General features: G+C 41.3%; 1 protein-coding gene across 3 annotated transcripts in view; it reads left to right on the top strand.

Annotated features, from left to right (window-relative positions):
- Positions 1-5644: 5644 nt before the first annotated feature.
- The window catches only part of Esyt2 (extended synaptotagmin 2), a 101466-nt gene continuing 85854 nt past the window's right edge, over positions 5645-21256 (top strand). The window contains exon 1 of one of the 3 annotated variants that reach the window (XM_031357514.1): positions 5645-6226. In XM_031357514.1, coding sequence (XP_031213374.1) covers positions 5897-6226 — 330 coding nt within the window. In that variant the 5' untranslated portion in view covers positions 5645-5896. The remainder of the gene's footprint in view (positions 6227-21256) is intronic. The other 2 variants (XM_031357516.1, XM_031357517.1) reach the window with 2 other exon arrangements.

Here is a 21256-nt window from a genome sequence, read left to right on the forward strand (position 1 = left end):
TTTTGGTTTTTCAAGACAGGTTTTCTCTGTGTAGCCCTGGCTGTCCTGGAGCTCACTCTGTAGACCAGGCTGGCCTCTGACTCAGAAATCCACCTACCTCTGCCTCCCAAGTGCTGGGATTAAAGGCGTGTGCCGCCACTGCCTGGCTGCTTTGAGTGTTCTTATCTTACTTACTGGAGTATAATCTGTTCTGTTAGCCAATTATTTGCTCCATTGTTAGGACAAAATTCCTAAGGAAAACAGCCTAAAAGAAAAGATATTATTTTTTATACTGATTTAAGACTCCAGTCCATTGGCCTCATTTACTGCGGACTTGTGTTTGTAGTACAATCAGTTTAAGTTACCAACAACTAGCTTACAAATAAGTGAGACTCAGACCATTACTGGGTGGTGACTCCTAACGTATTCTTCTAAGCACTGGCCTGGCTATTTCCCCAGTGATGCTCCTCAGATACTTGCTCTTTCTCCTGGCCATGTGCTCATGGTCCAGCTCTCCTTGTGGTGGGTTTCTCTCCCTCCTTTCCTTCTTCCTCCTTCTCTTTCCCAGCCAGATCACTTCAAACCCACCTACCTCTAATCCCTCCAGTATTAAATAATTGGCTGTAGCCAATTTTATTTAACTAATAATTCTAAATCAAGGAACAAGATTTGCACAACAAAAGGTTGTAAACTTGAGAAGTCATTTGTAGGCCTGGGCCTTAGCATAAAGAATTTAGCATTACTATACATAGCAACAGACCAAACTTCAATAGTGTTGAGGCAGACTAGTCTGATATAAGTACAGAGATGCTTATAAGCTTCATGGTGACCTGGAAGCAATAAATGTATGTTGTTGCCAACTGGATTGCAGTAAAAGTTATCTTTTGGTCTCAGGGTATGACTATAATCAGAAATGAACTCAAACTGGGATACAGAAGGATTTCTGGAGGTTAGAAAGAGGCTAGCATTTCTCAACGTGTGAGAAACCCATTGCCATCTGCAGAAAGGAGTCATTTTTCCATACCTCTGGAAGAAGGACATAGGGCTACCTGTGGTGCCTAACTGCATATTCCCTCAGGATCACAAGTACCTGTTATGCATTTCAAAGTCCACATCACTCCTGGCCCTTTCCTCCCCATAGCTATTTATTCACCTTATAACCCATATATGTCCACCTGAGCACACTCTATCTCTTGCTAATTCTCCCTCTCTTTCCCTCTCCCCATTCCCCTCCCTTCCCTTTTCTACTCCCTTCCCTCTTCCTCCCTCTTCCCCTCCCCTTCCCTTCCCCCTCTCCTTCCCTTCCTGAGCCCTTCTCTCTTTCTCTCCCTCCCCCTCCCCTGTCCCCTTCCTCCTGCCTCTCTTTGTGATTCCCTCTCTTTATATCCTCTTGCCCTCTCACTATGCTTTGTTCTCTATCTCTTACTATCTATTTCCAATATTCTCTCTAGTTTTCTGGCTACCCTAGCCCTGTTCATGTACAGTCTACTTTCCTCCTCTGTGTTCTAGACTCTTCCAAATATCTCTGAATATTTTTTCTGTCTCTTATTCACAATAAAAATGTTCCCCTAATAGTGGGACAGTCATGTCAGAAGTTTCTTTACTGCACTCTCTCGAACACACTAAGATCTGTGAAGATCTCATGTGCCTGTGGTGTATTTCTAGAGAGGAGTAACATTTAGAAGAGTGTCTAGGGAAGGAAAAGGCTCTCCCTGAATGTGGACCACATGGTCTAGTGGGATGGAGGCCCAGACAAATGAAAGTTGGAGGAAGGACATGCCGTTACTGCTGAGTGTTTCCATCACTGCTCCTTCAGGCTTTTGACATAGACCCAACACTAGTGACCCTCTAGGAGTTTCCAGACATTTGCTATCAGACAGAGTTTACTGAAGTTTTCAGCCTCAGGGACTGAATAGCTACCAGATTCTCTGCCTATCCAGTGTCCAGATGCCTATTAGGGACTACCTGGCCTTATGTTATATAAACTGACCCTCCAAAGCCCCTTTTTCATTCTGTTCCTCTAGAGATCCGACTAATGAAAAGAGAAGGCAAGCCCCGAAGGACTTACTTCCTTCAACTAGACCTCACCTCCCAAAAGTTCATATCAATGAATTTGTCAATTGATTCATCTATTATAAGTTTAGAGCCCTAAGATTCAATTGCCTCTGAATACTGCTATATTTGGGTCAAGACCTCAGAACATGACCTTTGAGAGGCATTTTGCATCTGAATAGTAGCATCTGCAAATAGCATTCTGTTATGCTGTTCAAATTGTTTCAGATTTAGCTAGTACAAATTCCTTTTGAGAAGTTTCCCAGGTCCTTCGTTGTCAAGTGGTTCTTTCTGTTTCTTATACAACAAAATATTCCAGTATGTGTTTGAGTGAGTGTATGTTTTGTGTATGCAGGTATGCATATGTTAGAAGAGGATGTTGAACCTCAGTTTGTTATCCAATATTAAGTGTTTAGCCTTGAAATCATATACATACATTATATGAACTGCATGCATATATAATACAATGTGTACAATTTCCCAAATATATAGGTATAACACAAACACACACACACACACACACACACACACACACACATATATATTATATACAAATGTGTGTATGTGTTGCTGTGTATGTGTGTGGTTTGAATAAAAATGGTCCAATTGACCCATAGGGAGGTGTGGTCTTGTTGGAGGAAGTGTGTCATGTTATTGGGGTTGGGCTTGATGTCTCAGAAACTCAAGCCAGGCCTAGTGGTTCAATGTCTCTTCCTGCTGGCTGTAGATCTAGGATCCAGATGTAGAACCCTGAGCTACCTCTCCAGCATCATTTCTGCCTGTATGTTGTCATGCTTCTTACCATGATGATAATGGACTAAACCTCTGAACTGTAGGCCAGTCCCAATTAAAAGTTTTCTTTTATTAGCATTTCCATGGTTATTGTTACAGCAATAAAACCCCAACTAAGACTAAGACACACACACACACACACACACACACACATACACACACATACACACACATTGAGTGTGTAAACAATTAAAGAAAACGAGTTCATGAGTTTGAGAGAAGGCACAGAGAGGGGCTGAAGGGAGAAAAGGGAAGGAATAATGTAATTATAGTTTCAGAAATAAAATTTACTTCCAAGAAAAAAAATAATTAAATGAGCAGAGCATAATGAAAGATTGAAAACTCATATTGCCATCAATGGCAAGAGCAGACTTTTATTGCTCTGAGAGTTTGGATCTCAAGACATAGTGATCAAGGTGGAAGAGAATGCATAGTTCAGTCTGGGAGGGGTTCTGAAATCGAGAGTAGGGAGGGGTAAAAGCATGGCTTCTCCAGTCCCAGAAACTGTTTTTTTGGACAAACAGTTTTCCAAAACTGTGAGTTGGAGCTAAATCAGATTGCCTGTTTTTGTAGCCTCTGGGCTCCAGGGTGTGCAAGAGGTGAGCTGCATTAGACTTCCTAGAGCCTTGGTCCTGTTTCAGGCCTCTGGTTTGGAAGGAGGGGGTATTCCTTTAGGATTCCTCTTGTATGCTGTCTAATGTGGGTGCTGGGAACCAAACTCTGTTCCTCTGGAAGCACTCTTAATCACTGAGCCATCTCTGTATCCTGTATCATTTAATAATGTCTCATTTAGACATTATTAAAATTTAGCAGCATTCAGAGCATTAACTTGTGATGTGGAGAAAATGGGTTGCCACTTGCTATTTTGCATATTTATGGTTTATATGATGTAATTTCATGTGGAGGTACAAAAAATAAAGTGAGAGAAAAAAGGAAATACCCTTCTTGTGTGGTGGTTTGAATAAGAATGACCCCTATAGGATCAGAGATTTGAATCCTGGGTCACCAGGGAGGGGCACTATTTGAAAGGATTGGGAGGTTGGCCTTGCTGGAGGAAGTGTGTCACTGGGGGTGGGACTCAAAAAGGCCATTAGGAGCCCAGGGCTTCTCTCTTCCTGCTGTCTGCAGATCTGGATTTAGATCTCACAGCTGCTTCTGCAGTGCCATATTTGCCTGCATGCCACCATGTTTCCTGCCATGTTAATAATGTACTCAATCTCTGAAACTGTAGGCCAGCCCCAATGAAATGTGTCCTTTTATAAGTTGTCTTGGTCATGGAGTCTCCCCACAGCAAAAGAGCTCTATGACACTTGGCTTGGTTTATTGCCCTTTGTCCAGTAGACTACTGCTCCCTTTCAAACATGGCATGCCTCTGAAATGCTATAATACATATTCACACATACTCAGGGGAAAATCTTCCACAGGTGACTTTGCATTTATTTATTTGCATTTATTTGTTCATTCAGTACTTACTACATAAACCAAGGCATTTTTTAAAATACATTGGTGAATCAAAAACATCAGGTTGCAGACAGTGAGAACTTTGTTTTCTGTAGGTTTCAAATACTAATGACACTGGTAGCTTTGTATTAGTGGAAGGTAGTGGTTTGTTAATACATTCCAAAAAGGTTTCTACTTGAATCACAAGGATTGTGGCATAAAATCTGACACAAGAGATGGGCAATGAATAGCTACTAAAGGAACAAAAAATATCACAGGATAACTTGGCTCTGAATCTGCAACGTTTTACGATCATAGTTGTGGAATTATCCTCCTGGAAATTTTTCTTAAACATTATGCCTATGTGTGTCTGTGCGTGTGTGTACAGGTGCTTGCGGAGGGCAGAGGGCGGAGGCCAGAGGTATTAGATCCCATGGAGCCGAAGATACAGGTGCTTGTGAACAACCAGATGTGGATTTTGGGAATCGACTCAGGTGCTGGGCCATCTCTCCAGCTCCTCTTCAGCAAACTTTAAAGTAAATGTCTTTTTTCTCTTTTCTTTCTTCCTTCCCTTCCTTCCTTTCTTTTTCTTTTTGCAAGCTTCACATATGTCCCCTAAGATTTTGTCATTGAGGGGGATGGTGTGTACCCTGGCTGCCTTTAAAAAATATTTCCATGACAACTGTGCTTTCCTAAGCTCACTGGGGCCATTTTGTTTGGGAAGTCAGACCTGAAGGAGTACTAGACATAGAGGCGCCACCACACAGTAAGGCCTCAAGGTGAATTTTATTGCAGCAGGCACAAAGTTCTCATTCTACAGAGGCAGGCCCAGGAGCCATCCTCCTACCCTAGGCACCTGCAAGTTCAAGTTCTCCGCCACGGAGCTAGGAGTGGCAAGAGGTTGGCTGGCCGAAACCCCGTCTAGAAGGCTGACGAAGCGCCGAGCACTCCGCTAAACTGAAAAGGACTCAGCCCGCTAGCCTTCCAATTTGTCAGGGCCATTGCACCCTTCCAACACCCGCGAAAGCCACGCCTCCCTCCCCAGCCCTCCCACCAAGTTCGGGTGTGTCCATCCGGCGCGCTGCCCACCCTCCTAAGAGCGCAGAGGGAGCCGCCCTTACAGGTTAGGGGGCGGGGCCTGCCCGGCGTGATGGCTTCGCCAGCGGCCCCTTCCTGTTGTAACGACCGGAGAGTAGCGGCACAGCAACGCTAGAGCAGGGGCGGGGCCGACCGCGCGATGACACCACGCACAGTCCATTCGCCGCCCGAGGTTCTTTAATGAGGGCGCGGACGAGTGAGCAGAATCGGGTTGGCGATTGACATCTCGCCCCACCCAGATTCTTTCAGGGTAGACTGTCTCTGGACAGTTGATCCCAGTAAGGAAGGGCCGGGCGCACGGTGATTGCGTCACCAAAACACGCGCCAAGCCCGAACAAGACCCTCTCCGGGAGAGGCCTCTGTGGGGGCGGGCCTTGCGCACTGTGATGGCGTAGACTCCCGCCCCTTTGAGGAGTGGAGCGGCGGCGCCCGCGGTCCCCCTCAGTGGGGCGCTGGCGCACGGGGCAGAGCGACCTGCTGTCCGTGGGAGAGCCGCGCCCGCCTCAGCCGGAAAGAGTGCACAGCGCGGCTGGAGATGAGCAGCGCGGGGGGCGAGGGGCCGGAGGCCGGGACTGGCCGCGCTGGGGGCCGCTCTGAGCCCGAGGCCCCGGGCAGCGCTCTGAGTGTGGACTTGCCGGGGCTGCTGGGGCAGCTCGCGCGCAGCTTCGCGCTGCTGCTGCCGGTGTACGCCCTCGGCTACCTGGGGCTGAGCTTCAGTTGGGTGCTGCTGGCGCTTGGGCTGCTCGCCTGGTGCCGCCGGAGCCGCGGCCTCAAGGCCAGCCGCCTGTGCCGCGCGCTGGCACTGCTGGAGGACGAGGAGCAAGCTGTGCGCCTGGGAGTGCGCGCCTGCGACCTGCCCGCCTGGGTGAGTGTTGTCCACAGACCCGCACACCCTTAGGGACGGGTGGGGAACTCGAGCTCCAGCCCAAGTGAGGTGTCAGTCACCGCTTGCTCCGAATCTCGATCCGATCCGGGGTCCTCACAACCTGGACCCCGGACCAAGTCAGGTGTGTGGCCTTACTGCTGTCTGTCTCTCCTGATGTCTACCTACCTAGACTGGTGTCATCTGTCAGCACTCTGCTCACCTGCTTTCCTCGGGGATTCTGGCCACCGTGGCCCACCCCAGCTCTGAGCGAGGGCCTGCTTCTGAGTCTCACTTGCCTCTGTCAGCGCACCCACCTCCCCCACCTAAGTCAGGTGTCCTGATTGCTGTCCCCACCCTCATCCAGGGTGAGCTGTCCTGGTCATTCTGTGCTCCGAGAGCATCCGCTCTCAGTCCTCACCCATCGCTAGCAAAGTGCGCAGGTAGTGAATACTTCTAACTTGGCAGTATTGGTCATTGTTAGTTGCTGGGCCTTTTCCTCCTCTCATTCTGGCAGTGACTACCGCTCTGAAGCACACTTGGTGGGCGAGCTGAGATCTCAGTTGTCCCGAGTGATTCTGTTAACCTTTTGCCAGCATGGCGCTGCAGGCCTGGAAACGTCCAGATTCTCCTTTCTGATTTAAAAAGTAGTGACAGTCAGTATGGGGAGAAGTTAATACAAAAATCAGGAAGACTCATTCATTTCTTAGTTGTGTCAAACACGATTGAAGTGTTCCTGGAAAGCTTATGTTAGGAGAATTGAAATGTTTGTTTCATTGTTTAAAATACCGGAGGGAAGACTAGGCACTTTCATGACCATTTAAGATCCAGGGTGAACATGTATAGAGGGAGATTTTGAAAGAGTGAAGAGTAATGATAAGTTATGGTACTGATTATTTTTTCCTAAAATTGCTTTTTACTTATTGAGTATTTGAACCTATTGGAGAAGGCTTTGTCATCTTTTTCTCTTCATTGTCTTTCTTAGCAAAGAGTTTCATAGTTTCAGATAGGAAATAATGCATATTTTAAGATAAATGTTGCACAATATTAGGCTTGATGTAAATGTCTGTGGAAGTAGATAGTGGTAAGTTTTAAAAGGGAGAAAGAAGGAATTTAAATGGAGAAAGAACTTGGAGAATGTTCCTCCTTTCCAGCTAGGAAACACCTATGAAATAGGGCATGGAATATGTGGAACAACTATCAAAAACCAAGAATTAAAAAGTATGAGTTCCCCAAATCAAGAGGAACATAATAGGTAGCACTTTGTGATGACCATTAGCAACTGAAGTTAGAACTGTAATAGGGAAGCACTTTGAAACTTAGAAATCTGCAGATACATAGTGAATGTGTAGGACAGGAGTGTTTTGAAAAATGAAAGTAACTGATATGATATACAATTTAGCTAGCAGTAAAGGAATGTATAAAAAACAGGAAGTTAGGGTAGCCAAGGTGAGAAAAAATAAGAAACAGTGGTGCACTATAGAATGCTGTAGTTGTGTCTGTGTTTCTGCTACACTAAATTAAATGCTGTCAGAAAGCTGGTTAAAAACTAGTAGTTAAATGACAAACAACAACATAAATAAGACTGAAGTCTTCAGGAACAGGGTGGTGCTGACTTCCAAAATACTTGCTTATTGAGCAACTGATGTAAACTAGCTTTTAAAACATTGTTTGCAAATGTAAATATTTTCACAAAGGAAATAAAATACAGTTGCTGCCATAATGAGCCAAAATTTTAATGGAATAAAAAAGTAATTGACCAGTTATCTTGTTTTTATTTTTGTTTCTAATTGTTTTTCATTTTTAGTATTAAGGTCAGGCCTAAGGCTTCCAGCGTGATAGTAAACTACATTGACAACCCTGTGCAGAGTTTTGTTTGTTTGGGTTGGTTGGTTGGAGACAGGTCTCCTAAGCCACAGTGGTGGTGGGACTACAGCTATGTGCTAACATGCTTATCTGATTCTTGGGGTTTCTGGATACTGGTTTGATATTTTGTCTTGAGCAAGATGTACATGCCAAAGACTGTAATGTGTACATTGATGACTGATTCATTGTGGAATAGAAACATGAGAAGATATGAACTAGTATGGTACCAACTTCCTATTCCCACCATTAGATAAATTTGCCCACAGTTTTTCATTTTTCTTAGTAAAATGAAAATTTAAGATGGGCATGGGGATAGGGACAATGCTGCACTTATATTTTTATTTGAAAACCCAGAACTTGATAGAATAAAGTGTGATTCTTTCCTGTTTTTACTACCGTCAGTAAATACTGATGTTATGGCTATAGGCGTAGATACATCAACCTCTTGTGTACATTGCTGCTTAAGTTGGTGAAAGTTGTTATTTTTGTACTCATTGTACATTGTGTGGATTATTGAGAATTGTAATAATCCAGTTTCTTTGGATATGTTCTCTTATTGTGTACACCTTTAGAGGGAGACAACTTTCTTCCTAGTGTTTTTTTGGAAGTTTAGGAGAATGTAGCTCTAGCCAACATATAATATTTATAATCTAAGAACAAAATAAATAAAATAATGCATGGTAGTCTCATGGAAAGAAAGAGTAAACAGTTGGTTTTTTTTGATACTTTCAAAAAGTTTTATGAGACTTGTATCAGCTTGGTATAAAACTTAATTATTTTAATCTGAATACTTCCTAGCACTCTGAGGATGAGTTGGAGGTGCTGCTGAATTTCTTCTTTACATTCACACCTGGTTATGCCCAGGTAGTACAGGGTGTGCCAATTATATTGCATTGCCATATAATTGTTCTAAGTAATTATATAATTGTTCTAAGTGTTCCAGTAATTTAGAACATAGTTTCCTGAGGTTTCTAAAAATAATCAGTAAATACCTGGGTTGTTGTTTAAAGTACGGTAAATTTAAATTTACCATGTATCTACCTGTATGTTGAGGCTTTAGTTATATTATTCTCATTTTAATTCTAAGGATGGAACTTATCAAATATGAGTACTTTACAGATATGAAGTAAATCTATAAATCTAGTATGTAGATTGGTTTGTGTGCCTATAATTTTATAATGCACTGTATGTGGCCTTTTGTATTTTGTTAACAGTTTATTAAATCATCCTTTTTAATTTCCATGACAAACAGAAGAACTTAATTATATTTTTTTTTGGTGAAATATAAAAAGTCATTCTGGCTGGGCGGTGGTGACGCACGCCTTTAATCCCAGCACTTGGGAGGCAGAGGCAGGTGGATTTCTGAGTTCAAGGCCAGCCTGGTCTACAGAGTAAGTTCCAGGACAGCCAGGGAAACCCTGTCTCGAAAAACCAAATAAATAAATAAATAAATAAATAAATATAAAAAGTCATTCTGTTTTTACATTTGTATTCTTTCCAGGTAGATGTAACTGACAATCTAGTAGGTAGGCTGGTGATATCCTCAGGTAGCATATTGTTAACTTTCAGCATATCTGTGAAGATCTTGTCTGCTGGACCTGGGATCTGAGGGCCTAAAAGAATGGGCAGACTACAGTCAAATGCTGTAAACCATCTTACTTCAATTTTAGTGTACTTTTATACAGGAATTTAACAAAGAAAGCAATGATCCAAGGGAGGTTGAATTCAGAAAAGCATGATCAGAAAAGCATGTAAATAAACCCTAGTAAGCATGTACTGAGTATTAACAGGGCAGCCCTTTCCCATAACTTTCTCAGGACAGACCAATTTAAACATAATTCCCTGGCACATAATATAGGTTATAGCTGGAAAGCATGAAAAGAAGGCAGAAGGCCATGTCCAGATTCAGGGTACACTGAGAATAGCACTTGGTATGTCCTTTCACCAGATTAGGTTCTATAGCTACGTTTTGACATCCAACAAGAAAAAATAAAATTACCTTATAAATTGAATGTAAATGTTTGTCACAGGAGGCACAAAATCACATTCAAGAGCAATTCATGGAACAAAAGGCACCTAAGGCATTGTTCACCATTTGTCATTCTTTTGATCATGTGCCAACACATGGTTTGAAGAAAGGATCGTGGAGGGCTTTTTTGGTAAGGGGAGTATGTATAAAAATGAGTGTCAGGACCCAATGGGAATGACATTAGCTGAAATACCCAACACCAGGGAGATAGACCTGAAGAGACCACCTCCAGTAGATAGTTTTGGCTCCTAGTGGAGGGATGGGGCCACCCACCCATCCAAAAATTTTTAACCCAGAATTGTCCCTATCAAAAGGAAATGCAGGGAGAAAATGGAGCAGAGGCTGAAGGAAAGGCCATCCAGATACTGCCCCACTGTGCAATCCATTCCATCCCTGCAGACACCAAACCCTGACACTATTGCTGATACCAAGATGTTCTTACAGACAGGAGCCTGATATGGGTGTCCTCTGTGAGACTCTGCCAGAACTTGACTAAGACAAATGCAGATACTCATAGCCAATCATTGGACTGATCCCAGGAACCAATGGAAGAGTTGGGGAATGGCTAAAGGAGCTGAATGGGATTGCAAACCCATAGGAAGAATAACAGTATCAACTAAGCAAACCCCTCAGAGCTTGCAGAGACTAAACCACCAACCAAAGAGTATACATGGACTGGTCCATAGCTCAAGCTGCGTATGTAGCAGAGGATGGCCTCATCTGGCATCAGTGGGAGGGGGGGCACTTGGTCCTAAGGAGGCTTGATGCACCAGAGGAGTGGGATGCTAGAGGGGTGAGAGGCAGGAGTGGATGGGTGGATAGGGGAGCACCCTCTTGGCAAAGGGGAGGGGAATGAGGTGGGGCATTTGTGGAGGGGAGACTGGGAAGGGGGAATAACATTTGAAATGTAAACAAATAAAATAGTTAATAAATTAAAAAATAAATGAGTGTCAGATTTGATGTAAACAATGACAATGATGGAATGTTCTGTGAGACAGAAGCCCCAGAATCCAGTAACACAGCAATGGAGAACAATTGTTCTTCTGGACCACCTTCTCTGGCGAGAACTCTACTGAGATCTGTTATGCTTTAAGTTCTTCATGTGATAGAAAGTGGCACAGTAGGACGATGGTGGGACACGCCTTGAATCCCAGCCTTTGAGAGGCAGAGGCAGGTGGATCTTTGAGTTCCAGGGCAGCCTGGTCTATAGGGGAAGTTCTTAGACAGCCAGAGCTACACAGAGAAACTCTGTTTTGAAAAGAACATAAATACATAAATAAATAAATAAATAAATAAATAAATAAATAGGCAAAGTCTTAAAGAAAAAAAAGGTAGAACAATAAACCAAACAAGGACAACTAGTAGTGATCCCATTGACCCTACTTACATCATAAAGATTGAGAAACACAAGTGCTCCCACTGGACCCTCCCAGGCCCTTACGTATGAGGAGCAGAAATACCCCTAGTGGATCTGCCCAGACTCTTAGTATAGAAACAGGACTGCTTTCACTGAACTTTACATAGGCTCTAAAGAAGGAAGAGGAAATGTATTTCTTCCTTGAGTTTCCCACACACTTCTGGAAATTTGCAGGTACCAAATTAAAAATATCCCACATTCTGTAGACATGTAGAGCTTGGGCATAGCAGGAGAAACAGTAATGTACTCAGATATAAGTTTGTGAAATTAGAAAAGGAAACTTATAGCACATTTTCAACTCATTCCTGTGTCACTTTAATTTCTAGAAACATCCAGGCAAAATAGTCCTTGTGTTGTTGTGCCCTGTACATTTTGTGTAGGTGGGAATTGTGTATTTACAGAAGGTTGTTAGCCACTATGTAGGTGTTGGGAATCAAACCCAGGTTGTCTGGAAGAACAGTCAGTGCTCTTAATTGCTGAGCCATCTTCCCAGTCTGCGCAGCATAGTTCTTAAGAAAGTGCTAATGTCTCTGTAGTTGTCATTGCACAAGATCATTCCCCACCATTTTATTTATAGATATTTTCTCCTGGTTTTGCTATCATTTGGTTTTTATCTCATTTCATTTTAAAAGAAACTTGAAAAGGAATTATTTTTATATGTTAGTGTTTTGCCTATGTATTTTTAAGTATATTCATATGTGCAGTGCCCATGGAATGCCAAAAGAGGGTGTTGGATACACAAGAACTGTAGTTATAGATGTTTGTGAGCTGCTGTTTGAGTGCTGGAACCAAACTCAGGTCCTCTGCTAGAGGATCCAGTGCTCTCAACCACTGGGATTTATCAACACTAGTATTTGTCTAGCACCAAGTCCTATAATTTTTTTAAAATTAGGTCATTTATTTTTGTTAATTTTCTTCTAGAATAGATTATATTTGAAGGAACTAGCACAGTTCATGGGTAGGGTTTTAAAACTGTTGCTTATGGATTCATTGATTACTATCTTAGTTATTATTGCTATAATAAAACACATAACCAAAAGCCACTTGGGGAAGAAGGGTTTATTTCACTCACAGTTCTGTATAGCAGTTCATCATCAAAAGCAGTGAAGGCAGGCACTCAAGCAGGGGAGGAACCTGGAGTCAGGAGCTGATGCAGAGACCTTGGTGGGGAGCTGCTTAATAGCCTGTTTATTATGGCTTGCTTAGCCTGCTTTCTTGTAGAACCCAGGACCAACATCCCAGGGATAGGACCACCCATAGTGGGCTGGGCTCTCTCCTGTCAATCACTAAGAAAATGCCTATAGCTAAATCTTATGGAAGCATTTTCTCAACTGAGGTTTCTTTTCAATTAACTCTAGCTCATGTCAAGTTGACATAAAACTAGCAGCACACTTACGCAGCTGTCTTAATTACTTTTTGATTGCTGGAACAAAACACTATGACCAAGGCAGATTACAGAAGAAGAATTTATTGGGGGCTTATAGTTTGAGAGGGTGAGTACATGACCATCATGGTGGAGAGCATGGCAGTGGAGAGGTAGGCATGGTACTGGGGCTGTAGCTGGGAGCTTGTAGCCTGATCCACACATTGGAAGCAGGAAGATAGAGGTCCAGGGAGAGAGAGTGGGAGAGGAAGGGAGAGAGAAAGAACTCTAAATGGCATAGATTTTTTTTAAACCTCAAAAACCACCCCTAGTGACACACTCCGCCATGGCCACACCTCCTAATTCTTCCCAGTTTTACCACCTCGGGGGAACAAGTATTCAAGTATCTTAGCCATTATTGTTCAAACCATCACACCAACCTTATGAGAAATGTTCTGTGCTCCAAGTGTGCTAAGACCTAGTGATACAAAAATGAGCATGACGAAGCTATAAACTTAGGAAATACTACTTGACAATAATGTAGATCTTTGAAAAGTCATACTATGCATTGGTAGTTTTGTTTCCCTGGCCCCAGTTTGTTTGTTTGTTTTCTTTTAAAAAACCAGACTATTTAGCCCAGGATGGCTTCAGACTCTTGGTCCTCCTTCTTCAGACTCAAAGAGTACTGTAATTACAACCATCATGCCCATTTTATTTTCTTTTAAGTTGATGAAAACTGCATATATCTATGATGTACATGTTTCTTTCTGATACATATACATATACATTGATCAAATACATATACATTGATCAGTTGCTAAATTGAACTATGTAATACATGTATTACTTCTCATTTTTACCAAGTCAGGGTTTCTATTCCTGCACAAACATCATGACCTAGAAGCAAGTTGGGGAGGAAAGGGTTTATTCAGCTTACATATTCCACATTGCTGTTCATCACCAAAGGAAGTCAGGACTGGAACTCAAGCAGGTCAGGAAGCAGGAGCTGATGCAGAGGCCAGGGAGGGATGTTACTTACTGGCTTGCTTCCTCTGGCTTGCTCAGCTTTCTTTCTTATAGAACCCAGGACTACCAGCCCAGAGATGGTACCACCCACAAGGGCCCCTCCCCTCCTTGATAACTAATTGAGAAAATGCCTTACAGCTGGATCTCATGGAGGCATTTCCTCAAGGGAGGCTCCTTTCTCTGTGATAACTCCAGCTTGTGTCAAGTTGACACAAAACTAGCCAGTACACAAGTCACTTTTTTATAGTGAGAAAAATCTCTTAATACCTTTCAAGAATTCATAAAATTGTTATTAATGAAGTTAGCATGACCTACAGTAGATATCCTGAACTTAATCCTCCTAAGTGAAATTTTATATCCTTTGCTTAATATTTCCCCTCTGCTGTTTTTTGGTTTTCTTGTCTTGTAAAAGTTAAAAATGTTATGAAAATATTTAAGGTTTTATTCTTTTATTTTGTTTCCTCATTTGAGAGTGGGTCTCATGTACACCAGACTAGCATCAAATCTCTCTGTAGCTGAGGATGGTCCTCCTGACTCCTCCTCCTGAGTGCCAGTATTACAGGTGTGTACCACCATGTCTGGTTTGTGTGGTTGAGGTCAGGCCCAGGACCTCATATAGCCTAGGCAAGCATTCTGCCAACCGAGTTATATCTCTAGCCCTCAAACAGTTAGTTTTTCATTCAGGAAAAATATATTAAATATGTAGTCCAGGGACTGAAGAGATAGTTCAAAGATTAAGAATACTTGTTGCTCTTCCAAAGGATCTGGGTTTGACCACAGGCACCCTCATGGTAACTCATCGTTAACTGTAACTCCCAGAGGATACTATGCCACCTTCAGACCTCCTTAGACACTAGACATGCAAGTGATTCACATACATATATTCAGACAAAACACATAAAAAATGAATAGATTTTTTAAAAGTTAATAACAACAATTAGTCCATAGTGTTCAAACGTCCTTAATCACTGTTGCCAGAAGATTATAAATTAAATAAGGTTATTGTGTACTTTTCTATATTTACTAGTAAGTATACTAAAATTCTGGCATAAAACTTTAATTTTTCTGGGCTCTAAACTACTGATTTTTAAAAGTAGGTAGCCCTTTTATTAAGTCCTAGTAGGTAAAGTGTATACTCTTCTTTCTTTCTCTCTTTCTTTCTCTCTTTCTCTCTTTCTTTCTTTCTTTCTTTCTTTCTTTTTTCCTCCCCCTCTCCCTCCCCCCCTCTCTTTTGTTATTTCTTTCTAAATGCTTTTAGGGCATTTTGTATATTCACTAAAGCAATAGCAGTAATCTTTAAATCAGTCTAATTTTAAAAAATATTTTCATTTACTTTTTTGAGGTGGCATTACTTTGTAGCTCAAACTACCTGGAACTCACTGTGTGACCCAATTTGTTTCTGAACTCAAAGCATACCTTTCACCTAAGTCTACCAAGTATTAGGATTACAGGTGTTACCCACCAAGGTTGCTCAGTGACAACAAAGGTTTCCTTGAAAAGAATCAAAAATATAAGGTGGAAAGCCAGGCACTGGTGGTGCACATCTTTAATCCTAGCACTTGGGAGGCAGAGGCAGGTGGATTTCTGAGTTCGAGGCCAGCCTGGTCTACAGAGTGAGTTCCAGGACAGCTAGGGCTACACAGAGAAACCCTGTCTTGAAAAACTAACTCAGTCTCTCTCTCTCTCTCTCTCTCTCTCTCTCTCTCTCCCTCTTTATATATATATACATATGTATGTACGCATATATATGTATATATGTATATATATGTATACATATGTATATATATGGTGTATTGATGGTTATCCATCTGTGCATGTAGTTCTAATTTTGTGCTGTGTGTACTTGTTTTTTCTTATGGGTGCTTATGGGCACTCTTTTCTGGGATGCCTCTGAGCATCTAGTTCAAAAGGTGAAAGTGTCAATGTAAGGTGAAACGTCTCTTTTAGGTGCACCTTGTGTGCCTTCAGGTTTTTTTGTGCCTAGTGACTGAACTCCAGGGCCAGTCTGCCCAACACTGCTGGGGTGAGATGAGAGTAGGACAGCATCCAGTCCTTCATCCACGTTTGTAAAGCTGTGATTGAAACTGAGCTTGAAGCATGGGTGTTGCTTAGTCAGATAGCATTTTTTAAAATTTTTAACAAATGTTCAATTGTATTTTTCTTTATAACATATATTAATGGATTAATAGGTATTTGAAACATAATTTTTCTGATGTAAGAAGAATATACCCTCATCCTAGAACATTTTAAGCTTTCAAGAAGAATAAATATGGGGGGAAAGTAACTTTGAATCCTAATTAGTGATAACCATTACTGACATTTTGGTAGGAAATTTATATCTACAGATATAGCTATACAGTTTTTAGTAATTCCGGAGATTGAACCCAGGGCCTTGCATATACTAAGTAAGTGCTCTACTATTGAGGTACATGCCAAGTTCTTTTTAAATTTTAAAGATTTATTTATTTGTTTCATGTATGTGAGTACACTGTTGCTCTCTTCAGACACACCAAAGAGTGCATCAGATCCGATTACGAATGGTTGTGAGCCACCATGTGGTTGCTGGGATTTGAACTCAGGACCTTTGGAAGAGCAGTCAGTGCTCTTAACCACTGAGCCATCTCTCCAGCCCTCTTTTTAATTTTTAGTATTTTTCTCCAGCTAAGTTGCTGGCCTTAAACTTACTGTGTAGCTCAGATTGACCTTGAACCACTCTGTTTGACTAGCATTTCTTAGTATTGATATATTTGGATGTGAGATATATATGTGTGTGTGTGTGTGTGTGTGTGTGTGTGCATATTGTATTTTTGATACAAAATAGCTCTTGTTCTAAAGTAAGAGATAGTTTACTTTGTGTCAAATATAAGTAAGCATGGCCCAGAAACACATTCAGGTTGCTCTGAATGTCATGTTTTACTGTGTAAGTGGTTATATGAACTCTTTTTTTTCTTCTGTTTTGTTTTTAGTAAATAACAAGAAAAGCTTGTTATTTACATCTTCCTCAGAGCTTAAAAAAAAACCCACAATATTTTCATAGCTTATCTCAAAACTACACAAGTCTCTTAGGAGAACTTTGTGTAAGTTTCCATTGTCTTGCCTGCTGTTTTCTTCCCTGGCTTTCTTTCCTCCACTTTTGATGGGTTTCACTTGTTGTCTCTTCCAGTCTCCACTCCTGGCTGAGAGGATCCTTTTATTTCAGACTCTGGAATACCTAGGATTATAGCTGTGGTCCATCATGCCTGACTTCTTAAAAGGCTGCAAAGTTCAAAGATTCGTAGATTTCTAAAATTTCTCTTGAATTAATCTAAAACATATGCAGACAGATAATGAAGAAAAATCTGGGACATGGAGGCAAGGGTGTTTGGTGGGCTTCCAGTTTGAAGGACTGGTTGATTGCTGTGTCTATACATTAATTCCTAACGTACATTGTCACTCATGGAGACAAAAAAGCTCTGTATAAGTTAAAAATTTGTTGATACCTACTAATGAAGAACTATCAGAAATTTCACCTTTGAGACTCACTTCACAAAGGACTAGATTATTCCAGACTTATCTCTACTACAAATTGGCATGAAGACATTCATCCAACGTATTTCAGTACAATTGAAATTGATTACAATTCCAACAGAGACTTAGGGCATTCTCATCCTTTCCATTCCATACATGATTACATGAGCTTTTATACCCTCAGAGTAAATACAGTCTTAACTTGGTGTATTTACCAAATACATTGATGGGACCTCTAGTAAACAGTTTGTAACCAAGGAAAGTAATCTCTTTTCTAGATCTCTGCTCTGTCTAATGGCATTTTTAACTTTTGGGATAATGGAAGCTAGTAGTCTAAGTTAATACATTCCAAAGGCTCAACCTGATAGTCAGAAGGCTGTTGGGTAAATGCAGAGCTAGATATTAAATAGCTTTTCAGGAGACTAAAGATAGATCTAGGTAATTCAGGCCCTGGGTGTACAATACTCCACATTCAGGAAGTTACAATTAGCTAATCAGTTTACAGAATCTTCAGCACAAGTGTGGTTTTGTTTTTCAGAGAACATTTTACTACATTTTCCTTTCTCTGTTGGACATTATTTTGTGGGTATTATCTTTTTAGTCTTCAGAAACATGACTATGATTTTTGGAATATTGCCTGTCTTATGGAAATATTGTTTGTTTGTTTAATAGAGACATTTGAAAAACAAAGAGTGTTAGATATTATATGGTCAGAAAAGATAAAACTAGATTCTGAGTGATTTCATCTGTTTTTTTTTTTTTTCAGGTTAACAAAAGAATAGTTGAGTTACTTAAAGGCTATATGGACGATTTTTAAACACATTAGAATAATAATTTTATAAACAAAACTCTAGCTGGAAGGCAATGTTTGTTTTGAATGGTAAGACATAAGACACCATAGAGAAGCTAAAGAGGTGGCTGAGAACTGAAGGGTTCTGGCTGCTCTTTCGGAGGACCTGAGTTTGATTCCTAGGTTTATAACTGTCTATAGGTCCAGTTCCAAGGGATTTGAGCTCTCTTCTGGCCTCCACAGGCATCAGGCATGTAAATAGAGCACAGGCTTGCATGCAGGGAAGATACACACATAAAAATAAAGTTGCCTTTTAAAAAAAGACATGGTAGGTTTATCCCCAGCTCTAATAAAAAATGACTTTTACAAAAGACATTCCCTCCACCATGAGTCATAACTCCAGAATGTTCTTCCTGTGTGGGCGATATTAAATTTGTTGACAAGAATGTTCTCATCTCAAATAGTGGTTTTATGTAGAACAATAAAATGATAGTTGCTTTAGGATTTCTGAGACTTGTTGGATTGTCTTGTCCTTCTGTAAGTTTGCATTGCTAATTGTGAGAAGTAGCCAGCAGAGACCAAGAGCTCAGACTCTGGATCTAGTCCTTGTGAGTCACATTTCAGTGAAATCCACCCTTCTTAATTTTGTGCTTTTGGATAAACTGATGTCCTCATCAGAAAGAGAATTGAAATGAGCCTCACTATACCCTGTGAGGTTGGAGTAAGGCAAGGTTCAGTGAAATGCTAGGCACAGACAAGGAAGCATGTTCTTGGGTCACCACCTGAGTTACAGACATGTGCAGCTTTGACTGATGTGCTCTACTCTTCTGGCCTGTGACACATCTCTTATCACATAGATACCCTTTGCTGCCTTTGTTCCCACTTCAATTGGAGTAGCCCTAGAAGCCCTGAAGTTCTTGTTTTCACTATAGTGTGTCTATTTTATGTTGTTGCTAAGAATTTACCTACCAGATTTTTGTTTGTACACTATTGGGGATGAACTCTAGGATCCTTGTACATGGTAGCAAACACTCTATCACTGGGTTATTTCCATTTTCCACTGTAGTCCTCTTGGTATCTAAGAATTGAGTGTTTTGATATAGAATACATCCGACCAAGTGTAATAAAAAGGACCACATAATTGGCAGAAAGGCAGCTCAGAAAACTGAGAGATCTCAACAGCAAAGCATGGCCCTGAAATACACGGTAGCGGAGTTTAGGTTTAGCTGCCAGACCCTAGATAAACATCAAATATGGACTAGGGTGGTATTTTTTAAAAGACAGGCTTGACAGTAACAGCCAGATGGTCTGAAGATGAAGAAGAGGCCAAGTTTCATGGAAATGGTGCTGGCAGGAGAAAATAGAAAGGGAGTGAGAGAGAACATGAATGACAGCTCCAGGTGCAGAAATGGTGGCTCTGCCAAGAAAGATGATTTTAAAGTAGGTCACTGGAGGTTATTAAGTCATTTTAAAATGCCCACCATGAATCTGCTTGCTGTTTCAGTGGGTTCACCTATTCTGGACAGTTTATATAAAAAATAGGGGGCTGGTGAGATGGCTCAGTGGGGAAGAGCACCGACTGCTCTTCGGAAGGTCATGAGTTCAAATCCCAGCAACCACATGGTGGCTCACAACCACCCATGATGAGATCTGACGCCCTCTTCTGGTGTGTCTGAAGACAGCTACAGTGTACTTAACATATAATAAATAAATAAATTTAAAAAAAAAATAGGATTGATTATACAATATGTGACCTTTTGTGTCTAGTTTAATTTACTTGGTATATTAAAATATACCAAGTGTGTGTGTGTGTGTGTGTGTGTGTGTGTGTGTGTGTGTCTGTCTGTGTATTTGAAGACACACATGTGCCATGGCATATGCTTAGAAATTAAAGAACAGCATGCAGGAGTTGGTTCTACCATGTGGATCCTGTGAATTGAATTCAGGTTGCCAGGCTTGGTAGCAAATCCTACCCAACTTAGCTCTCTCATCAGCCCTTAGCCATTTGTTTGTTTTGAGACAGTTTCTTTAGTCCTGGAACACACTGTATAGACCAGGCTAGCTTCAGATTCAGAGATCTTCCTGTCTCTGCTTCCCAAGTATTAGGAGTAAAGGCATGTACTACCACTCCCAGCTTATGCTTTTTTTTTTAATTATATTTTTAAGGCTGGAGAGATGAGCCAGTAGATAAGAACACTTACAGCTCTTGCATAAGACAAGGATTTGAGTCGTAACACCCATGTGGTGGTTCACAGACATCCCTAACTCCAGTTCCAAGGGATCCAGTGGCCTCCTTGTCTTCTTTGGGCACCAAGGATGCATGTGGTGCACATACAGACAGATACATACAGGTGAGACATTCTCACACAGAAAAGAAAAATAAATAAATCTAAAAACTTTAAAAAATATTTTTATTCTTTAAGAATTTTTATATAGTTTACTTTAATCTATTTACTTTCCTCCTTTCTTCTAAATCTACTGAGCCAACTTCATATCCTTTTTCTTTAAATTCATCAAATTAATTTGTGCTCCTCAAATACTCTTTGGGGAGGGGGGCTACCCTGAATGTAGTTAACTTAACAGGGATCACACCCTTAAAGAAAACTGATTTCACCTGTCCCAACAATTAGAAATTGCTAATAACTCCTAAGCTAGGTGTAGGGTTTCATGCTTACCTCCCACTGCATGCTAGGATTTTTGAGTTTCCTGTTTGCTTCCAGAACTATTGTAAACTTCATATGTGCAGCTGTCCTATTATCTGGAAAACACTTTCATTTTTGGTCATCCACCTCTGACAAATCTTTCCACTCTCTCTTCAGAAATGATCCCTGGGCTTACAGGGAAGGGAGTCAGTCTCTCTCCCTTTCCCCCTCCCCATCTCCCCTTCCCTCTCCCTCTCCCTCTCCTTCTCTTCCCTTCTCTTTCTCCCTCCCTCCCTCTGTCCCTATCCCTCCCTTCTCTCCCTCTCTCCCTTTCCTTCTCTCTCCCCCTCTTTCTCTTTCTCTTTCTCTTTCTCCCTCTTTCTCTTTCTCCCT

Source organism: Mastomys coucha, unplaced genomic scaffold (assembly GCF_008632895.1).
Source record: "Mastomys coucha isolate ucsf_1 unplaced genomic scaffold, UCSF_Mcou_1 pScaffold6, whole genome shotgun sequence".
Taxonomy (NCBI): domain Eukaryota; kingdom Metazoa; phylum Chordata; class Mammalia; order Rodentia; family Muridae; genus Mastomys; species Mastomys coucha.